Source organism: Poromitra crassiceps, assembly GCF_964638095.1.
Source record: "Poromitra crassiceps genome assembly, chromosome: 15".
Taxonomy (NCBI): Eukaryota; Metazoa; Chordata; class Actinopteri; order Beryciformes; family Melamphaidae; genus Poromitra; species Poromitra crassiceps.
Window position 1 is genome coordinate 6,361,720 of NC_139634.1, and position 21,395 is coordinate 6,383,114.

At 46.1% G+C, this 21,395-nt stretch overlaps 2 protein-coding genes across 2 annotated transcripts in view; both read right to left on the reverse strand.

Annotated features, from left to right (window-relative positions):
• Positions 1-758: 758 nt before the first annotated feature.
• rlim (ring finger protein, LIM domain interacting) lies at positions 759-7,934 on the reverse strand. Its single transcript, XM_083651645.1, has 4 exons — positions 7,809-7,934; positions 6,354-6,573; positions 5,103-5,207; positions 759-4,993 (listed from the first exon to the last, which is right to left on the reverse strand). The coding sequence occupies exons 2-4, from the start codon at positions 6,520-6,522 to the stop codon at positions 3,276-3,278; spliced, it is 1,992 nt and encodes a 663-aa protein (XP_083507771.1). The 5' UTR covers positions 6,523-6,573; positions 7,809-7,934; the 3' UTR covers positions 759-3,275.
• A 4,903-nt stretch (positions 7,935-12,837) lies between these two features.
• nexmifb (neurite extension and migration factor b) overlaps positions 12,838-21,395 on the reverse strand; it is a gene marked incomplete at both ends in the record, with an annotated part of 20,363 nt that continues 11,805 nt past the window's right edge. Inside the window, 2 exons of the mRNA XM_083652541.1 lie at positions 12,838-12,844; positions 15,554-19,934. Of these exons, the coding sequence (XP_083508667.1) occupies positions 12,838-12,844; positions 15,554-19,934 (4,388 nt within the window). The remainder of the gene's footprint in view (positions 12,845-15,553; positions 19,935-21,395) is intronic.

The following is a 21,395-nucleotide window of genomic DNA, read 5'->3' on the forward strand; positions in this document are numbered from 1 at the left end:
GCGGCGACAAATACTTGTGTGGTCTACTTCCTTCTTCTTCACTGTTCACCTCCTGTGGACTAACATGGGACTTTCTCTACAAGATGCCAAATGTATCACTATCACAGTATCACTAAACTAACTGGTATTATCAGGCTAAACTGGTATTAAACAAAATAACCTTACTTCAGGGTTTATTGCGTGCAGACTGTTAAAAAATAAGTTCATGTTTTAAAAGCTTTCGTTTGTTATATTTAATGGCTGTTAGTATAAGTTTATATCTAGGCTACTCAAAAGCAGCTAAATTCATGCAGATAATTTAAGAGAATCTCTCTCTACACACACACACACACACAGTATATAAGCTACAGTAGGGGTGGTCATAACTCTCCTTGCCATTACATCCATGACTTTCATGATGCATATGGGCCATAAATCATGTAAAGCAATGTGCCTAATCTTTAACCTAGTGATAGCTAAAAATAAAAACAAATAAACCACCTTTCCACTGCTGAAGTCAACCTCCACTTACTCAACAGCCTCACAGAATTCAACATCTTCAGAATCTGCGTTAGAAGAGCATGAATTAAAGACAAATCCCTAGTTATAATCATATGAACTGAAAAAAATACACCACACAGTAATTGAGTGTTCATAGAGAAATTAGTTCAGCTAGACTTGGCCTGTTAGAATGTATAGCTGAAAACTGAATTATAATTATATATATATAAAATTATAACACACCATGGTGAGGGTATGAAATGCATGCCTACAATGCCTTGTGTAGCATAACAACTTGTTTAATTCAGAAAAGCAGTTAGTTGGAAGTGAGTAATACCCAGTCAACATACTGCACTGGGTCATGGAACAAGGCCAGAAGCATGGCCAAAAGGATAAAATACATTTCATTTACAAGTGTAATGGTATGCAACAATGACAACTTCTAGCATTCAAACCTTTATATCCCAACAAAGGGAGGTAATAATCGTGGCAAAGACATCAAACTGTGAACCCAACGTGACAGGCGGGCATGAGACTGGTGGCCTCATCTTCCTTTTAGTCAGTGTTCCTTTTCCACCCATAGTGCTATCAAAACCTACAGAACTTCTGAACAAAAGAAGAAAAAGCTTCAACACACTTAAAAAAAATTAACATGTCTTCATTTAAGAGATTTTAACAGTCTACAACAGTTTAATAATATACACATTTATATCATGGTTTGTATTTCCCTACTTTCAGGTTTGCATTTTAATGTATTGCACACTGACATTCCAGATATGAAACATTTAGTTGTGGAGGAGAGCGCAGTGGACGAGCATCTGGACCGTCTACTAGTCTCATTTACTGAGACGACAAAGATATCATTACAGGGTTCCCACACTTTCAACACCAAATTCAAGGCCTTCCAAGGCTCAACTCCCCAAATTCAAGGATCCAACAAGACAGTTTTGAGACATGAATCAAGGTTAATTACTGTTACAACACTGAGATTTTTTATAGTGAGAACTAGCCGGCTTTACAGAAGCACACAATTAAAAAGAGGTTTGAATGTGTGAAGTTGAACGCTTCTTAACTGTGCCGTGTGAGTTGCAATTGTAAATGACAGAAATCCAGCAACTGCAACGCTTGTTAGAAAATATTTTGTTTTCACTTGTCGAGAGCTCCTCCTCGTCGAGAAGAACCTCCTAAGCCTCTATGCAGGGAAAACCCTAAATTCAAGCACTTTCAATAACCCATGCCTATTTTCAGAAACGTTTAACGCCTTGATTTTTAAAATTCACAAACTTTCACGGACCCGTGGGAACCCTGTAATTACTTCAGACTTGGTAAAATGTCAGACACTAAAACCTTTGGATCAATAATGAAAGGTATGACCGGTACGCTGAGGTGGACCTGAACCCAACATCTGAAGAACTATTCTAGCCTGATCTGCATTTAATTTCTGGTATGGACATACCAAAAATACCGCTCAATGCCGATGTCAGGTCAGAGTGCTCCGTCGATAATTTAAACCAATCCGTTACGTTAACAGAGTAATAATTAGACCAACACATTACGGATGACAGGCCAAGATGATGAGATAATTCTTCTTTCTTCTACATTCAAGACAACAAACATCCTTTTGTGTGTGTGAGGGGGGGAAAGAGGGACACTACACTTTAACCTCTGACATGTTACTCATGCCTGTTAGTATGGGATTTTAGTAGTGGGGAAACTCAAATGCCCACACTTCCACTTGGGATCAACCCAATATCGAATGCCAATATTGGGAGATCCTTTTTTTTTGTATATGAAAAGAGCTCAATCATTTTTAATAATAATAATAATAATAATAATGAAAATAAAAGATGCAATATGATTGCAAAATAAACTTAAGCATTCCAAAAGTAATCTTAGTTGCATCTATCTTTTCCCTAAAGCCTGTACAACATTTTAAATTTAAAACAATTCAGCAAGCTTTGACATTTTTCACAGTCCATGCCACTCCAAAATAGCTTGTTTCTTTCAGGTGAACAAAGAAGAGAAAGTATGAGTCACATCGCAAATGGCAACCCACTTTCAGTCATTATGTCCTTTTGGCATCAGCAGCATCTCCCAATCAACCTGCTGAGTGTTTGTAGAAACCGCCTGCGTGTGTTTTAACTCCAAATCTACGGATGCTCCAGCCTCCGACTGAGAATTTTTCCGGTCAATACGACCCTGATTTCAGAAAAGATCAGCCGTTACAATCCAATACCAATTTATTGATTAAAAATGGATTTACTTAGGAGTTGTGTACAACAGAAACACTAGCTACAGCTAATACTTTGAAGTGATGTGAATAAATAAACGATCTGTACCGCTATCCACATTAAGGCGCATATTGGAGCTAATACAAAACAAGGGAGTTCTCTGTAATGGACACAGGTCAGCGGAGCCGGAGTGGATGCGCCTGGCTTGGTGCAACGCAACAAATTGCTTGGTCACTAAGGATCGATGCAAACAGCATGCATTGTTTGTTTTCTAACATTGGACTGTAATATCACAGTAGGCCAATCACAACTTGTCGTAGTAGAGTAGTGAAGATCTGCCAATGTGTGGAGCACCCCAAATCAAACCTGTAACTGCATTATGATACAACTCACAAATGGTATGAGGGAAAATAAACTTCAATAACAGTGGAGATAGATGTCCTAACCACTTTCTCATGGGCTTGAGGCATTAGATACCACCAGTTAGTTTGAGAGAAAGAGCTCGCTGTCTTGCCATGAGTGCCATAGCCAGCCGTGTGTGCCCTTCTCGCCCCATGGCGCTGGCTACACCACGCTCTCTCGGTTGGCAGACACCAGCACAGCCCTGCGGCAGATGGGGCAGGTGGAGTTTTCGGACAGCCAGCGGTCGATGCAGTGCACGTGGTACTCGTGAGAGCAGGGCAGCTTCCGTAGCTTGTTACCTTCCGCGTACTCTGTTATGCAGACGCTGCAAGTCTTCAAGGCATCGCTCTCCCCGAAGTTGCGCATGGAGAGGTTATCGATCTGCTCTTTTGTCAGCCCTTGGGGCTGGTCCTCGTCATCGTCGTTGAGGAGGAAGAAGTGGGCGAGCCGGAGGAAGGGCAGTGAGCTGGGCTCCTCTAGGCTGGCATTTACTCTAGGTCGAGGCCAGCGGGCGGCAGCTGGACCAGTGGCAAGACCCTCCTCCAAATCCCTCTCAACTGTCCTCGCTCTGCCTCCTGCTGTCACAGACGGCTCATCCACCGCAGCGGCGGCAGCAGCAGCGGCGGCGGCGGCGGCAGCGCGGGCAGCAGCAACAGCATCTGGGCTTCGATGCGGGTTGAGGGGTTCGTTTGGGTCGTCGGGCGGGTTGGCTCCGCGGTTTGAATCTGAAGAATCAGAGTCCGAGTCCATGAGGTAGCTGAGCTCACCAAAGCCCGTCATGATCTGTCGAATCATAGACTGCAGCGCCATTGAAGTCGCCTCCCCTAGACCCGCATCGGAGATCCTCCGGATAGGGATGCGGATGGTGCTGACGTAGGTCCGCACACCGGCGCGTTCCGAGCGCGAGAAGGTCCTGCGAAAGCCACCGCGCTCGCTCTCGTAAAGAAAGGTGTTGTTTGAGTTCTGGGAGCGTGAACGGGTACGATTCGCAATGCTGTCCCTCTGGCGATATTCGCCAGGACGCACACGACGCACCTGTAGATCGAGCATGATGGTAGGGGGACGGCGGCCAGCTGCCCCGCCTTCCCCACCTGCGGCTTCTCCTTCCTGAGATCCTGCGTTCGGGGCCTCTGGGGCTGCTGACACTGCTCCGGCCCTGGATGGTTGGGCATCATAGTCAGCAGTGCTTTGCCTGGAAAGAACATGCTGTCGAGTCCTGGAACTGCCCTCCACTGGGGGCACAGGGGGAGAGTTAGCGGGAGGGCTAGGGCCATGAGAGCGGTGGGTATGACGCATGAGACCAGGGAGACCATCCAGCCGATCCAAGTTGAGAGGGGAGCGGCTCCTGGCTGTACGGGCCCTGGTCCTACGTGCTTCTGGACTGCGGCTGCGGGCTCTCCTCTGTCCTCTACGTGGAACAGGAGAAACTGGGGGTTGGACCACCAGGTTAGCAGCAGGTGGGCTGGGGGGTTCTGCTTGCACCTCCTGTGAAACGACCTCTTCTAATTCAGGCTCTGGCTCCACTATGACAGCCAGCTCCTCTACAACTGGCTCTTCCACTACTTCTTCTGTCTCCATGGGGACCTGTGGCTCAGCATCTGGAATCACTGCCGGAGCCTGGGGAGCCTCTGGAGCCTCCGGACCCTCTGGAGCCTCCTGCTCCCCGTCGGCACCTCCCTGCTGTTCAGCCAGGTTGCGATTCACGTTGATTTCCAGGCTGAAGCGAAAGTCTCCGCTGTTGGGGTTGGTCTGGCTTACTGCCCGCCACGACTGGTTACCACGATGACCAGTTCTAGTTGTGTTGCCTGTGCGCCTCACTGTGTTCAGCCAGTCCAGGAGACTATCCCCATTGGCAGGATCCTCTGGACCTTCTGCTGGTTCTGAGGAGAAGACAGTTAAGGGTGAAAAAGCATATATGGATTTTACACCAAATAAATAACTTTGAGAAAAGTAATAAATAATAAACCAAATAAAATTGTGAAAACTTACCGCCTGTTCCTTCTCCAGTCTCAGTACTGGGGTTGCTGTTCGGCGGTTCTGGGCCATCTTTGATTTGCTGAAGTCGACTCAACAGCTCATCCTCTGTTATCTCACCTAAAGAATATATTTATAGGAAAAAAGAAAATAAAAAAAGGGTACAGCATATTTGACGGCAAAAGTTACAGTGGTTCGGACATAAGAAAAGATGGGTCCCTAGCAAATACCATCATGTATGGTGCAGCTGATGGAAGAAGAGGTGTAGGAGGGCTGAGGGGAGAATGGGCGAGGGAGATAAGGAGCTGGACGGGGAAAGCGGTGGTGGAGTGCGTGAGACTGGCGGCAGATCAGGATGTTTGGAGACGGGTGGTGATGTCATCAAAGTGCCCCAACGGGCCCCGGCCTATGGGAGTGACCTGACCCTGACCTGATCTTTGGCAATGCAGGTTTTCCTTTCCTGATGATTAGAAAGATTCATTCACTTCATCTTTACCAGCCTGATCACCAAGATGAAGCTGTGACAAGGACATGGTGGGTCACTAGGAGGAATATTAAATGCACAAAGAGGGGAGGCCTCAGCCGGTAGACACACTTCTCAACAGCTATCTAGCAGGTAGATGTATGTGGGGGTGGGAGTGACTGGTTATTTTGTATTGGCCCATACTGTGGAGCTGTTTGGTCTCCTTTGAACACAGCAACAGGACAATACCGAAAACCACCAGACTTAGCAGGACACGCCACTGTCCATTGAATGCCCTCCGCTTACAGTATGCTCCGCTAAAGGATGCTCCAAACTTACATTCCCCCTCCCACTGTCCTGCGACAAAAACGGATTGGGCGACTTCAGTAGTCCGCAGACCGTTTCATTTTCCAGCATCCAGTGACGGTTATCATAGGTCATAGAATAAGAAATTGAAAAAAATGAAAAGGACAGCACTCCAAGTTTAAAGATGTATTGCCACACAAGGCAGACGTTTCGAGCCAAAGCCCTTCTTCAGCGTGTAATGGCAATTCCATGTGCAGCACCCAGTTTACAAAGCCTGCTACAAAGTCAGGAGTTGAGCGCGTTATCTTTGATTTTCATAGAATAAGAAACCATAAACTACACTACAATAGACTGACCAAAAAAAATAAAACTGAGGCAAATCTGTAAACTGGTCCAGGGCACCCGATGACCTTTTGAGTATGCTTAGTTTTCTTGGAATACAGATATATCAACGTTTTGTCAGACACAATATCATCATTAGGTCATGGGTTTATTACCTGGGGTTCCCAAAAGATTGTTGTCTCTCATCAGGCGATAGTCCTCATCACTAAGATTGTTGACAAACTGGTAGAAGGCCTCCTCCCTGTCCAGCCGGTCCAGCTGCCTTCTGCGCTGTGACTCGGACTGGTCACTGCCATTTTGCTCGGAGCTGTCAGACCCCTCCATCGATGTTGAAGGGAGAGCAGTTGAGGAATAGTCTCCACAAAGATGCAGCTGCTGCAGCAAAAAAAGAAAAGAAAATCAGGATTGACCAGCCACACCTTGAATGAATAGACAGACATGATGAGTCATTTAATCCCGACATCCTTCACTAATAAATCACATGCTGTTTAACAAATTGAATTACCTGTACACTAAATTTGAGTGTGATGGCCTTATGAGCGTATTCCCGTCAGCCAGACAACTAACGTTAGCTGCCAATGAAAAAAACGGGTCAAAATATTATATCCACGATGCGCCAACAATAAATTGCGATGGGGAATATCACCAGTAGCTGCCCAAATGTAGGGATGAATATAGGCCAACGCTAACGTTTAAGTTTCCGTTCACAGGTCTCACAGTGACATGCTAACTGACGTACTACTAACGTTAGCCAAGGCAAGGCATTGCGTTAGTGTGTATAACGTTGAATGGTTTCCCTAACCAGGTTGAAAACATCTAAGTTAGCCACATAGTTTTAATTTGGTGCAAACAGTATGTCGACGAACGTTAACGTTTGTAGTTTTATCAGTTTAAAAGCCTTATGTAGAATAGCAATAGGTTTGGTCAAAGTCGAGAAAAACAAAATGGCATCACCTAGCCGGCTATTAGCATGCTAACACGGTTGCTGCTAACCTCCTTAACACAACACGTTAACACTTAGCGTTAGCTAACAGGAAGGCTCAATGCTACATAAACAACACGTCTCGGTCCGTTTAGCTTACATTCACGTTAAACGTATAATGTAGCTATTTAACGCTAGTGTTTCGGATAGCGAGTAGGACTATATTAGCTTCCCCGAATTAAGAGGGGAAAACACTTCGATAGACGGAATAGCCAGTTCTGTTGGGCCAGCAGCAGTTAGCCACCACGCTAACTAGCAAAGCGGCTAAACTGCCGTTCAGCGAATTCACCAGCAGGCTTGGCTAACGGCTAGCAGAGAACTTCTTGACAAGTGGCCTCAGTAACGTTAGGTTCAACATTTATCTAATAGCAATCCTCGTGATATGCATTCGGTGAAACTGAACATCTGTCATATTCAACGTTACGGTAGTAATATTTTGTGAATAACAAGGACTTCTTAAAAACACAAAAACATAGAAAGCTAGCATTAGCTAAGGGCTAAGTGAGCGACGTCAACTAATGACGTTGATGACCGTTACCTAGCTAACGCTAGTGAAAACAAGCTAGCCAGTGAGAATTTAGGCAGTCAAAAAGAAAATACAATCCATAACTACATCACTCAACGTTACCTGTTGGATTGTGTTACCGGTTAGGTGATCGTATGTCAAGTTGTTCTTCTGAAATCCTCCGAAATTCGCCTCAATGGTTTAATGCGATCTCAGGATTCCATTTTCTATCTTTGGGGTAGCTATTGCGATCTTCCGGAAACTGGGGGAGCGCATGAGTAAGGAAAGGGATGTTTGTTTTGGATGGTGTGCCGCAGTTTGGCTGTAGCGTCATGGTGCGGTGATAACTGAAACTGCTGGCCTGTGTTTTCTACTGCTTGGAGACAAAACAAAACCAATATTGTTTGGTAAAATAATTTTAAACCCACCATAGGCTTTCCCAATTCCACCTATTTTCATTCCAGAACTCAAAATGGTTTAAATTGGGATTTTGATATTGATCTACACACAATAACACATTTAATGTCAAAGTGGTTTTATTTTAGTTCAATTTCCTTACAAATGAATTAAAAATGGAAATCTGAAATGTTTTGACTCATTAAACATTCAGCAGCGATGCTCCAAATCGATTCCTAAAATGTTTCTACGCACACATTTGTCTATGAAGTCTCACAGGAAATGTTCAAGATTCAAGATTCAAGATTCAAGATTTTTATTGTCACTCCGTAGTACAAGTATCAGGTGTGAAATTCTTGTGCTGTGGACTCCGTTTACAACATAAATATAACAGGGCATATGAGTGCAAAAACAACAAGAGACACAACAAGCAATAAGGCAGTAGAGTGATAAGACAAGTCAGAGACAGTGGCATATTCACTGCACATAGGTGCACATGTCATGTGCATACTTTAGACGTACTTAAACATAAAAAAAAAGTGGCATTTTCACTGCACATAGGTGCACATGTCATGTGCATACTTTAGACGTACTTAAACATTTTATATTCAATGTTCTGTTTGCACAGGTGCAAATAGCATATACCTAATTAAACATACAATTAAACATTAGACATACATAATGTTAGCAGCTACAGTACGGTACAGTACAGCTACTACACTATTTGTGTATGTTAAGGAGTCTCGTGGCCTGCCTGCGGTTAGGGTTAGGGTAGGTCCTGGTAGGTCCCCCCCCCCCCGTAGTCTGGAGGATTCAGAGACAGAGGCTCTTGGGGAGGATATAAAACAATTGTTGGGAGTGTTTGGAGTTCACAGCCTGCATTGTGTAGTCATCCCCTGGCTGGGAATCAAATCAGGAACCTCTGGCATGGGAGGGGGACACTCTAGCAAGGAGGCTAAAACCCATTTGCACTCTAGCATGTGTCGCTACTGGCTAGAGCATGTCTTGAGGTTTATACTCACTGCATTGCATGACCGCTGGCTGCAGTCACTGATATATTTTGTGTAGAGTTTGCATGTTATCTCTATGCTTACCTGGGGTTTGCTTCAGATAAGAACCCCCCACTTAAAACATGCAGGAAGATCGTTGTCTGACCAGCAGCGGTTGGAAGAAGTCGGTCCCACTCCCAAGGCACTTCACTGCAGCTGCACACCACCCCTGTGCTGAACCATGGAGGATGACGAGCCAGGATGGGTCAAATGCGATGGACCATTGTAGCATGTTTGTGTGTGTTGTTGTGTGTGTGTGTGTGTGTGTGTGTGTGTGTGTGTGTGTGTGTGTGTGTGTGTGTGTGTGTGAACACGTGTGTACGGGTTTGTGACAAATAAGGACGAGTTTGTCCACCCAGTTTAATCTGAGCAACCTGACCCTGGTGGGGGAGGTCACCAAGAACCTCAGTGCCACTGGCAGTAGAGGCAATAAGTAAAGAGAGAACAATTGAATGGAGCCACATTCTTGAGGATAACCTGCTTCAGAGACTTTAGATTGGGACAAAGGTTTATTTTCATACAGACAAATGACTCAAAACATACATACAGACAAATCAACTCAGGAATAGCTTCAGAGCAAGAATTGAAAGTCCTTGTGTGGCCCAGCCAAAGACTAGTCTTAAATCATGTGGAATAGCTGCTCACAGATGCTCCCCATCCAACCTGAGTGAGCTTGAGCGTATCTGCAAGCAATAATATGTGCCAAGCTGATACATTTCCAAGAAGATTCAAAGTTGGAATAGTTGCCAAAGGTGATTCTACAAAGTATTGAGTCAGGAGGTTGGATACTGAGAGTGTTCTCTATTTAATTTTCATTACAGGGTATATTTTGTAGATTGTTGGTAAATCCATTTTGAATTGAGGCTGCGATACCACAAAAAAGTGGAAAAAGGCAAGGGGATTGAAAACTTTCTCAAGGCACTGCGGTACTTCTACAAAAACAACCTGTATCTAATTTCAATGTATGTCTTCTATCTATATAGGAGCCAATACGATAACACCAACTCTAAATACTTCATCCAATACAACACTTCTACAAGCGAGAAATAACAATTCGTAATTGTTTGAAATAATTGAAATGTCTTCTTTTTAGGCTGCAATGACAAGCTTGGTACCCTGGTTTCAAAAAGGATGCTGCACTGAGAAACATTCATGATGATGTTTCACTTAATATCATACATTTAATGATGACCAATATGATGAAAAATTAAATGTCATTGACGGGTAGAACTGTTAGAGGAAGGGGGATTGCCATGCTATAGCTGAACCCATTAGAGGCCAGCTGGCCCTTCACTCTTCCTGAGTGGGTGGACGGGCACCACTGTACAGCAGCATGCCAGTAGAGAGCCATGGGTGACCCTTGGGCAGTGGCTGGTCGGCATCCACAAATGGGCCATTTGAAAACCTATGTGCAAAACACTAGTCAGCACCCATGGTTGCAGGTGAATGTGCATTTAATGGCCCACCTGCTCGAGATATTTGGGGTTTCTCCCCTTACCTCCCACTCCCATACCTTTTATACTGGGAATACACAGACACGGTAAAGTCTATTGGTCAATGGAGTTGACCAATGGACGGAGGAGCTACTACTTCTCTAACCCATAGAAACCCATGTTAAGGCATAGCAGCAGCGCTAGGCTATCATATATTAATGTGACACATCAGATAACTATGAAATAATTGTAGCAACGACGCTTCTATTTCTCATAACTAATCTGGTGGGCAAACCCCCAGAATAATTCCTGTTAGGGTGAATCCTGGTCAGGTTCTTTACTTGTGATTTGACAAAACAGCTAAGCCTACAAGCCTATAGGAAAAGTCTTCCACAATTACCCGTGCATCTTCTTTCAAAGTTGTTATTCTAAAGTCGTCTCAGAAGAAGCAAAATCAAATGGTTCTAATGAGAGAGCGGCTGAGGGCTGTCTCAGCAATGTGAGCACGGACTGACAAAACAATAGGTCCTCATTTAATAAGCACAGGTGTACCTGATCCATTGCATTAGACATTGCATCTTTTAATTTGCTTGCTCTGTTATCTGCTATGGGTGACTAAAGAACAAAAACAATGCTAATACCACCTGACTATTTTGGAGGGATACAGCACAGGATCTGTTTATGGTCTGAGACAGTTATCTCCAACTCCAATTAAGCAGCCAGGATGCGTTGCAGTGTGGACCACAGCGCCACAGCTCACAGTTATGGATGAGCAGTCACTCGAGCAGTGCCTGACCCTGAGTGCTAATTAGATATGACATTAAAATAACATGAGCCAAAGCTGGAGTTGTGCAGAAATTAAATGCCTTTCGTCTAGGAATCTTCCAACATAACAAATTAGGGTAGACCAATTGGAATTGGAATTGACTTGTGGTTCTAGATACACATTTTGTTATGGGAACAAATATAGAATATAGTGGATTAATCTGTGCCATTAAAGTACTATTATTATAATGGCATAGTATAGTAAGATGTTACACTTTATGATGTGCTACCCAATGTTTTTTTTTAAACAAAGATATGCACTATACGTATGTTTTAATTCAAATAATTTATAGGTTCCAATTCTGCTCAGTATTTAGATGTGACTAATCAAAGAATTCACCTTCTGCATAATTCACCTTCAGTGAATAGGCTTTTGAATGGGCTGAATATAGGTTTACAGAGGAGAAGTTAACAGACAGGATGTGGAGGCTTTTAATATTATTTACAATAAGAAGTAGGTGGAAAAAACACAACCCAACTCTCTTCAGAAAGCAGCATTCAAAATCTTATTTTAATTTGTATATTTACTCCATAAACATTATTACAAAACTCAGCAAGTTACCAATATTACATTATCACCATACAGGCTTGATCACAAATATTTAAAACCTTTGCAACAGTTACAACAAAAAACAAAATAATACTCAAATAATTTACATGAAAATCTATAAAACAGCAAATTGATCACAAATTAGATTTTTTTTTCCAAGTTTTCATTTTTTTTCTTTGCTTATTTGTGTTTTGCACAGTAACACAACACTCTCACAACAAGATCATGGTCTTATTACAAAACTCCCAACAAAATGTAAATATTTCTAGTTTTCTGTTGATACTTTCATATTTTGGTTTTTAAAACCAGAAACTTGTCATTGTATATCCTTTCCACTGCCCATAGAGGCGCATAAAAGGTTACTCACACACACAAATACTTCACAGCACTTTCTAAGAAAAATATACACTTACAAAATATGTTACAAATTGGCACACAAAAAATATACAAGATTTTGTAGTGTCAAGAGTTCATTAAGATTCCTTCTGGTAACAACTCTAGACAGTATATATAAAGCTCGGTATTCTTTTAATGAAAAGAGCAAAAGTAATTCCAATCAATGTCAAAGAATCATGAAGTGAGTACATCAAACATAACATAATATAATATACATTCATAAAGAGGGTTAGGTACCTAATCTATTTTGCATTTCTTTTTTTTTGTTATCTCTGGGAAAACAAAAAACAATTGTCAGCTTTCTTAGCACCATTCAGATGAGGCAGCTCAACAGTGGCACATTTTTAAAAGAAAAACAAAAGAAGAAAAACAACAACGCTATGAACTCAGAGAAGTACATTCAATTTGACAATAGGCAGAAATGAGAGAAGGCAGACTAAACGGGCTTGCGGCCCGCGTGGAGCTAGCGTCCCATCAGCAGCTTGTCTTGGTCCTAACCCTGATCATACACTGGAGAAAAGAAACAACGTATCATGGCAGAGAGAATAGAAGAACGAGACGGAGAAAGATTCATTATGAGTCTTGCCATAATGCAGGCAATCAATTCCTATCACCTGTGCGTCAGTATGACCATATCCAGTGTGACAAGGCCCCTGTATTCAAATCAAGCCTCCATTTGTCGACACGTTTCCATGTAGTCTCACTTAATTACTGCTGTGTTTAAAACAGATAATTTTATGTTCAAAACAGAAAGTGTAGACCTACTGTGTGTATACATTTGTAAAGGAAATCTTCAGGCAACAAATGAACGTGCTCCGTAATTCTCTCGAGCTATTCTGAAGAAGAAGCTGTCTGTAGTGTATGTGCACATTACGATGTAGCGCTGACGCACAGTGTGCTATAGCAATGATCAGCCAATAAATGCCTCATGTCTTGCTGATTGTAAATTCTTTTTGTGGTTTGCATAATGTGCATAAATAATCCAGTGTCATTAGGTGGCGATATGGTGAAATTAAGACGAACCTCCGTTTGTACATGAAATCAGGATCGTTTTGTGGCTTCCAGCAATTTACAACCGAATAGACTTGAATGCGTGGTTCATTTTCAGATGGGTTTCTGAATGTTCATTTCAGTGCAGTGAGGCAGCGAAGGAGCCCAAAGACTGCAATTAATATCAATGGCCTGGGAGAAACGACTAATACGCATTGCTTCTATTCATTGTCCATATTTGGGCTTCCTTTCTCAAGTGACATGATTCTCTGCCAAAATATTGGACCATCCAAACTGAGATTACCATTAAAAAAATAATCTATATAAGAAAGTACCTCTACAAGAACCATGATGAATTCAGAGATGATGTGGAAGAAAAAAATTCAGGATGATATGAACCCAAATAAACAAGTGGTGCAACTTATAAAGTATGGCAGTGTTAAGAAATAAGTAAACGACAATGAGAATGGTTTGAGAAAATTCTAGTTCCGTTTGAATCACCATTTCAGGTAAAGTACAGGAATAAGATCCCCATGTGGAGCTAATGCAAAGTCATGCTTTCCTTCATTTTACAATATGACTGATTCCATTTGTATTGAAAACTGATTTCACATTCACATTAAATCTAACCAGAGAATGTAACGTCGTAAGTCCATTCACAATCGATGCGTGCATCAGCATCTCGATGGGAAATAAATTGCCTTGAATTTCGGATACAAAAGAGCTATTCAGAGAGAGGCACAGGCCCGACTGACAAATCATTTCCTTGCTTACCCTCAAACATCTGCCCTACACTCTCCTTGGTCCAGAGAAAGCCAGTTTGAACATCTCCTTTTTTTTTTTTTATCTTCCTCCTCTACAGTAGCCTTCAGAGCAGATCTCCGCTTTTGTTGCCTCTCAGAGCCCGGCGACGTTGAGGTAAATTGAATTTGGCAAACACAGTAGAGGGGGAATGAGGAGAATTCAGAGTCTTTCTGATTTGGTTTAGTGAGTGGCGCTGTACCACTGCCAGCTGTTGGTGCCTTTCATCAGAGAAGAGAGAGAAAAGTCCCAAATAAAGATTTCCTAGAGTGGCAAGTCTCTGTCAGGAGGCTCCAAACCGAGCAGCTAATATTCCCAATGGATAGAAAAGAGGAACAGCCAATATTCACACATATATAAGAGGTCATTTACACAGCATTGTTACTTTTGGCACATTGATTTTAAGATTATAATTATCTTTTTTTGCAAATATTGCATGTCCCTGTACAACAACATTGACAAAAATACTCTGAGGGTGGAGCTTTTATGACTTTTCAAGGTGTAAAAATGTAAATTTAGATTAGCCAGTTCCTCTAACTCCAGAAGAAAAAGAAACGCTTGGTAAAAATAAATGGAAAGTCAAAAGAGAAATGGAAAGTCAAAAAGAAATGGAAAGTCATTCTGACTTTTGGGGGGACGGGGATAAAAAACAAAACAAAAGACAACGTCTGATATGTCATCAATACAAAATGGTCCCATCTCGTGTTAAAGATGTCTTGGGCTTAAATAGGGCTCATTGTAGGTTCCCTCTCGTAATGAGCCAGGCAGTGTATGAAGGACAGCAACAACAGGACATCCATATTCTGCGTACAAAAACAGATGAGGAGGGGAGCGTAGATGTCACTCAATGCATTTGTGTATATAGCTACATCTTTAGGGGAAAAGGGGGAATAAATACATAATTCAGGGGGCAGCTAGTTTCGCTGAGAAAATACAAAAACAAAGTTCCTCCAAAAAGGCGACAGAACTGTTTTCAAGGCTTTTTTTTTCCAGACAAAAAAATTAAAACTGAAACGACTTAGAAGAAGAACAAACAAAGCAGAAACAACGAAAGCAAGAAAAAATGCAGCCATGGTCGTTTCAAATCTCAATCAAGCTTGACACAATCACTCAATAGGTAGTTTGCAAAGTACAAGAAGTTTATCATGCAGATATTAATTTCCTCTTCGGGGGGTTGGGGGCGGGCGGGGGGGGGGGGGTTAAAAGGAAGTGGGCGGGTAGTCAGGGGGGACGTAGTAGTCATGCAGCTCTGGCATAGCGTCAGTGTAGGTATGCTTGGGAGGGGGGAGGGGCTGAGCAGGTAGTGGAGGAGGGGGGAGGGGCTGAGCAGGTATAGTGGAGGAGGGGGGGAGGGGCTGAGCAGGTAGTTGGGGGGGAGGGGGCAGTGAGGAGAAGGAGGTGCGACAGCAGCTGATAACAAAATATTACCTCAGTTTCTCAAAAGAGGTCATCAGTGCTATGTCCTTATTAGGGTCTCTCTCAGCACGCTTCCCCTTCATTGTCTCAATGCGAGGGAACTTTGCACTGGTCTTGTGGCGGTAGAGCTTTTTGTGTGCAGGCCCAGGGTTCATCAGGTTGGCTTTATCAAACATGTTACAGCCCAGGGCCAGCTGAGGGAACAGGGGATGGGAGGGGTTGAATTTGGCCTGGTTTTTCCCTCCCTTCCCCCCCGCCTTTCGGCCTCTGCCGGCCCCCGTTAGCACGGCTCCTTTCTTCTTCAGGTCGGCCTCTGTGCCTGCCAAGATTTTCAGGGTCTTTAGGTTGAGGCTATTGGCTTCGGGGGGCATACAGGCTTCAGACATAGGGTTCCACAGTGGCTCAATGGAGGCCATCATGAACCTCTGGACCTCGGCCATGCCAGAGACAATGTTGGACAGAATGTTGGAGGGCTCCTCGAATTCCCTCTGATCGTCCCCGACCAGACTGTTGCTCTCCGACCAGCCGGTGCCGGACCAGTCCCCCGTGCTGCTACTGTCAGTCAGGCTCGTACCGCAGCCGCCCGCCTGGCTCTTCGCGGCCTTCCCCTCCAACATGGCCTTGATCTTTTTGGTGGAGCGAGAGTTCTGTTTGGGGGCCTTGACCTTCTCCGACTTGGGAGCTCTGGGTGCCCGAGCTTTCTTGGGGCCCTGTCCTGCAGCCGCCTGTTTGTAATTGCCTTTCCTCTTTGACTTGATGCTCTTCGCACCAGCCAACATCTCGCCGGTCTGCTCGTCAAAGTCTGTATCGCCCAACTCCTTTTTATCTAAACACAAGCCTTCCTGACTGTTAAAGTTGTGCAACGGAAACTGGCTGTCTTCCACCGTGTACGCGCCTACCGTGTGCTCCTGTCGCTGCATAACCTCACAGTTCCACTTGACCTCCCTCCCGCCGCAGTCCAGACTCATGTCGTTCATGTCCTGGTATTCGCCGGCGTTTCCCCCCGACATCTTCATCTCGCGCCTCGCCACCTGAGGGGACAGGTTGGGGGTCTCGGGAGGGGAGAGCTCCGACAGCGACGAGTGTCTGAACTTGTCGGGGGTGAAGTTGGAGATGTCGAGCAGGTCCGAGGACTCCCTGAGCGGGGTGAGGGCATCCACGCTCTGCTGAATCACCACCTTGGGGCTGCAGTGAGCGAGGAAGCTGTCTCGGCCCTCCTCCTCGCCCTCGCGCTCGCACGACTTCAGGCTGAGGGAGCTGTAATTGCTGGACGAGGCCGAGAGAGAGCCCACTGAGTCATAGCTGACGAGCCGGCCGTTGTCCGTGCACAGAGAGCCTCTCTGGTACTGCACCTGGCCCTGGCCGTCCACGCAGGCAGACTGACACAGATCGGCCCCGGGCTGCAGCCCCGCCTCGCTCAGGTAGCTCTTGTCGTACAGCAGCCTGTCGGCCTCGGGGCTCAGCTGGCTGTAGTTAGACACGGGCAGGCTGTCGTTCAGCGGCACGGCAGCGGGGAAGCTGTTGGCTAAGATGGGCGTCTCCGGGGTCTCGGGCCCGCCGAAGCTCTGGCCGTGGCCGGCGCAGAGCTGCGGGTGCCACATCTGGGGGAAGCCGGGACAGTTCTGGGGAGACTGCTGGAGCTCGGACTCCGAGGGGGGAGAGAGGACACAGCTCTGCGCGAGCTGCTGCAGAGAGGAGAACTGCTTCTCCTCCAGGGACAGCCCCAGAGGATACTGCTGCTGCCTAGAGGGCTGCTGGGGGAAATAGGAGATAGCGGCCCCACCGGAGGAGTCCGTGGCATCTAACAGGGTCTGCAGGTAGCCCCCGGGGATGACGGGGACCCCCGCCTCCACCTCCTCCTCCGCGGAAGGAGCTTTGTCAGTGGAGCAAGCGGACGAAACAAAGGGGAATTTCTGCTCGGGTGGTGTGTGTGCGGCGGTGGTGTTGTCGGCGAAACGGGGGCTGAGTGTCGTCGAGCTAACGCCTGCGGTGGGGTCCTCGATCTGTGCCGCAGCCACACAGGCGTGCGTTTCATTGGTGGCGCTCCTCCCCTCCCCTCCTCCTTCTGCCACACAGCTCCTCCCCTCCCCTCCTCCTTCTGCCTCTTTCATTTTGTTGCTCCTCAGCCTGGCTTCGCTTTTGAATTTCCTTATCCTGACTGTTTTATTTCCTCCCAGCCTCCTCCCCTCCCTCTCCTCCCTCTCCTGTGTGCGGCTCTTGGCGGTGACTGTGTGCGTGATGGAGTCTGAGTCTGATGTGAGCGGGAGGAGGCCCGCGGCTGCTGCTGTTGTTCCTCCTGCCGTGGGGGTGGCCTCCTCTTTAGTGACACCTCCCTGGACCTGATCAGAGAGAGGGGAGCCCTGTGCCGTGGCTGATTGCTGCACAGCGTGAACCCTCTGAACCCTCTGAACCTTAAGCCTGTTTGCAATCTTGTATTTCCTTTTGGGGTGACTAGAATTAAAGGGGCGATGATTGCGTTGTCCGTTTAGATGAAAAGCGCGTTGTGGTTTATCTCTGTCATCCAGCTTAAGCTGCTCCTCTCTCTCTCTTTGCCTCTGCTGCCAGAAATCCTTCAGGGGAGCCAGCGTCTCGTATTTGCCCACCGCGTCGGCGTTTAAGCTCACAGTGGCGCCGTCGACCGGGTCTAACTTCCCCAGTTTCACCGACATGTGTCTCTCTCCCTTGAATCTGTTGATGATGATGTACTTGATGACCACGGGCGGCTCCTTGCGGGAGGATTTCCGACGTTTCTTCGGGCACCAGTCCACGTCCTCCTCCTCCTTTTGACCGGCGGGCAGTTTCTCTTTTTTCTCCGCGTTCTTCTCACTCTCGATGGAGTCGACGTCGTACAGGTAGTCATCGCTGTATCGGACCTTCCTCTTGGAGCGCAGGCCGTAGTTGAGAGGGTTGGAGGGGCTGAGGAACCTCCTGGAGTGGCCCTTCTTCAGCTTGCCCTCCTGCAGGGTGTCTGAGGAGGAGCCGGTGCAGGAGCTGTCGTCGCTGCACTCGCCCGACTCCTCGGTGGAGTTGAAGTCCATCAGGTAGCTGACTTTGGGAGGAGTGGACATGGGCGAGCCGTCCAGGGGGCTCCCGCCACTGCAGTCCCCCGCCTTCCCCTCCTGTTCCGTCCCCAGGATCAGCTCGTCGGGTTTGGGCTGGAGCTCTTCGGCGCCCCTCCTCAAGACCCCTCCTCCCTCCTCCTTCTTGGCACAGTTGGACAGGACGCTAGGAAAGAAGTTGAACTGGGTCTCCTCCTGGAGCACATTAGTCTTTTCCCTCATGTTGTCCTGGAAGGACTCGTAGCGGATCTTCAGGGAGCAAACGTCGCTGCTCAAAGTCGAGTCGTCGTCCTCGTCGTCGAACAGATTGTCAACGTCCTCCTCGGAGAAGAGGTTGACCGACAGTTCATTCTTAGAACACAGGTCCAGCAGCTCCATCTTGCTCTCGCTGATGAAGGACTCAAAGTAGCCCCAGTCCTGACCGGCGTTAGCCAGCAGAACCTCCTCCCCGCTCACCTTGTCCAGCAACAGCCCCTCGTACAGGTTCTTGGCCGTGGCGTCGTCCTCTGGATCGTCACAGTCCTCTGTGGTTTTGTCCCCGTCCACTCTCTTCCCCTCGCCGGGGACTTTAGGCAGAGGGAAGCTAAGCAGCTGGTCAGAGAGGAGCTGCTCTCCATAGTGACTCACTGCCTCCCCGGCATGGCTCAGGCACTGGATGCTGATGTTGTTGATGTCAGAGAAGTCCTCGCGGCCCACGTCCCCTAGCCTCACGTCCCCTAGCCTCACGTCCCCTAGCCTCACGTCCCCGAGCCTCACACTCAGCCCGGTGTCTGTGTCGTCCCCTAGCCTCACACTCAGCCCGGTGTCTGTGTCGGGGCTGGCGGTAGGATCGTGGGTCGGGTTGTGGATGGAGTTGGGGTCAGTGGCGTCGCGCGTCTCGATGAAGCAGCCGAGGCAGGTGCGACTGGGCTGCAGGAGACACTCTTCTGTCAGGGCAGACACAGTGCCGGGCTCCATCATGGTGGCTGGCAGAGGGAGGGCGATGGGCAGCGGCGGGAGGGGGGTCTTGTGGCCGTCTTCTCCCGTCGAGCCCCAGGAGCTCGGGGAAGGAAGTGAGGGCGGGGTGGGAGCGCTGTGAAGGTGGGGGACTATAGCTGGGGCTTCATGGGCGGCAGGGCAGGGAGCCACAGTCAGGGCCAGAGAGGGGTCAGTGCCAAGGGGCAGGGGCAGGGGCAGGGGGAGGGGTGGAGGCGGAGGCGTAGGCGTAGGCGTGGTCCTCTGGTGCGTCGGGCAGGCCCTCTGCAAAGTCTCTGCAGCGGGAGGAGGCGAGGACGGAGGAAGAGCCGCATCAACGAGTCCGCGCAGCCTCAGATCTCCGCTGTGCTCACATACCCCTGGAGGAACAAAACAAAAAGATTTCAGTTCTTTCAACTCGTCGAACTGTAAATGATGTCTAAAGTTAAATTACATAGTTTTTTTTTGTTAAATTACATTGGGTTTTTTTGTTCTGTAGATACACTGGCATCTCTCCTGGGCTGGCCAAATGTAATTAGTGTCAATTAACCCCGCAGAGCTGAAACTAATGTAATTTTGTTATGCCAGCCTTAAACATAAAATTCAGTTTTGGTGATAGATTCAAAGACTTATGTCAAGTAATGACAATTTCTCGCTTGATTAAATGTTCAAATGTGGAGTTCTTCTAGAAAAGGCCAGGAGTAACACCACTGTACAACATGTCTTCAGTGCATAGAATTAGCTGCAGGAATGGGGTCACCTATTTGGTTAATCTCATGCTGAGTAAGTCTTTTAAGAATGTGCAAACGATTCTTGCATAAGTGAAAGGGATATAAAACAATTGCTCTCAAATTAAACATCCAAATCATTCCACATACTTATTTTGATAGCTGCCGTAGTAAAGTGTGACATACATTTGTATTAATTAAAAAATAAGTTAGTACAGAGACTACACAGAAACAATACAGTATGTATGTATTAACTGGTCAAACTGATCCCTGATCTATGGCATTAGTGTCTTCCTTTATGAACCAAAGATATGAAATAAAATGTTGTATGAAATAAAATGTGTTATCTGTGTACAAGCAGGTCCAACCTAGTTCCTAAGTAATCCCTTACAGAAAAACCACATGAGCTTCACATGTGCAAAATCACATGTGATCGCATGTGATTTGCACATGTGCAATTGCACGTGTGATCACATGTGAAAACACGTTAAATTTCACATGTGAAAACATGTGGAACACATGTGGAACATGTGCTTTGCCCATGGGCGGGTGGTTTTGGAATGTTTTCACATGTGAAATGTGTGAAACCCATGTAAACTCCCATGTGATTACATGTGAAACCTATGCGAATACATGTTAAACCCATGTAAATGTTGTTTTCCCACATGTGAAAAACATGTTGCTATACAACATGTGGCAAAACATGTTATCACATGTTATAATATGTGATAACATGTTTTTCACATGTTCCAAAACCACACGCTTCCAACATGGGTTCCACATGTGTTCCATTTTTGGACACATGTGGTGAAACGTGGTGAAACATGTGAACCTCGTGTTTTTCCTGTAAGGGATGGGATAACACAAAGTTATCAAGACTGGCAGCAACAATGGCAGTAACGACTCAATTGAAAGTAGGTTCTGCTGATGTTCTACAGGTCGACTGTGACAATGTCTCAATCAGTTGAAGAGAAGAGAGCCATCTGATGAGTAACAATCAGAACCCACACAAACGGGCTTGCAGCAGCAGCAGCAGCAGCAGCAGCAGCAGCAGCAGCAGCAGCAGCAGCAGCAGCAGCAGCACCAGCATCAGGCAGATAGCGTTGTTTGCTC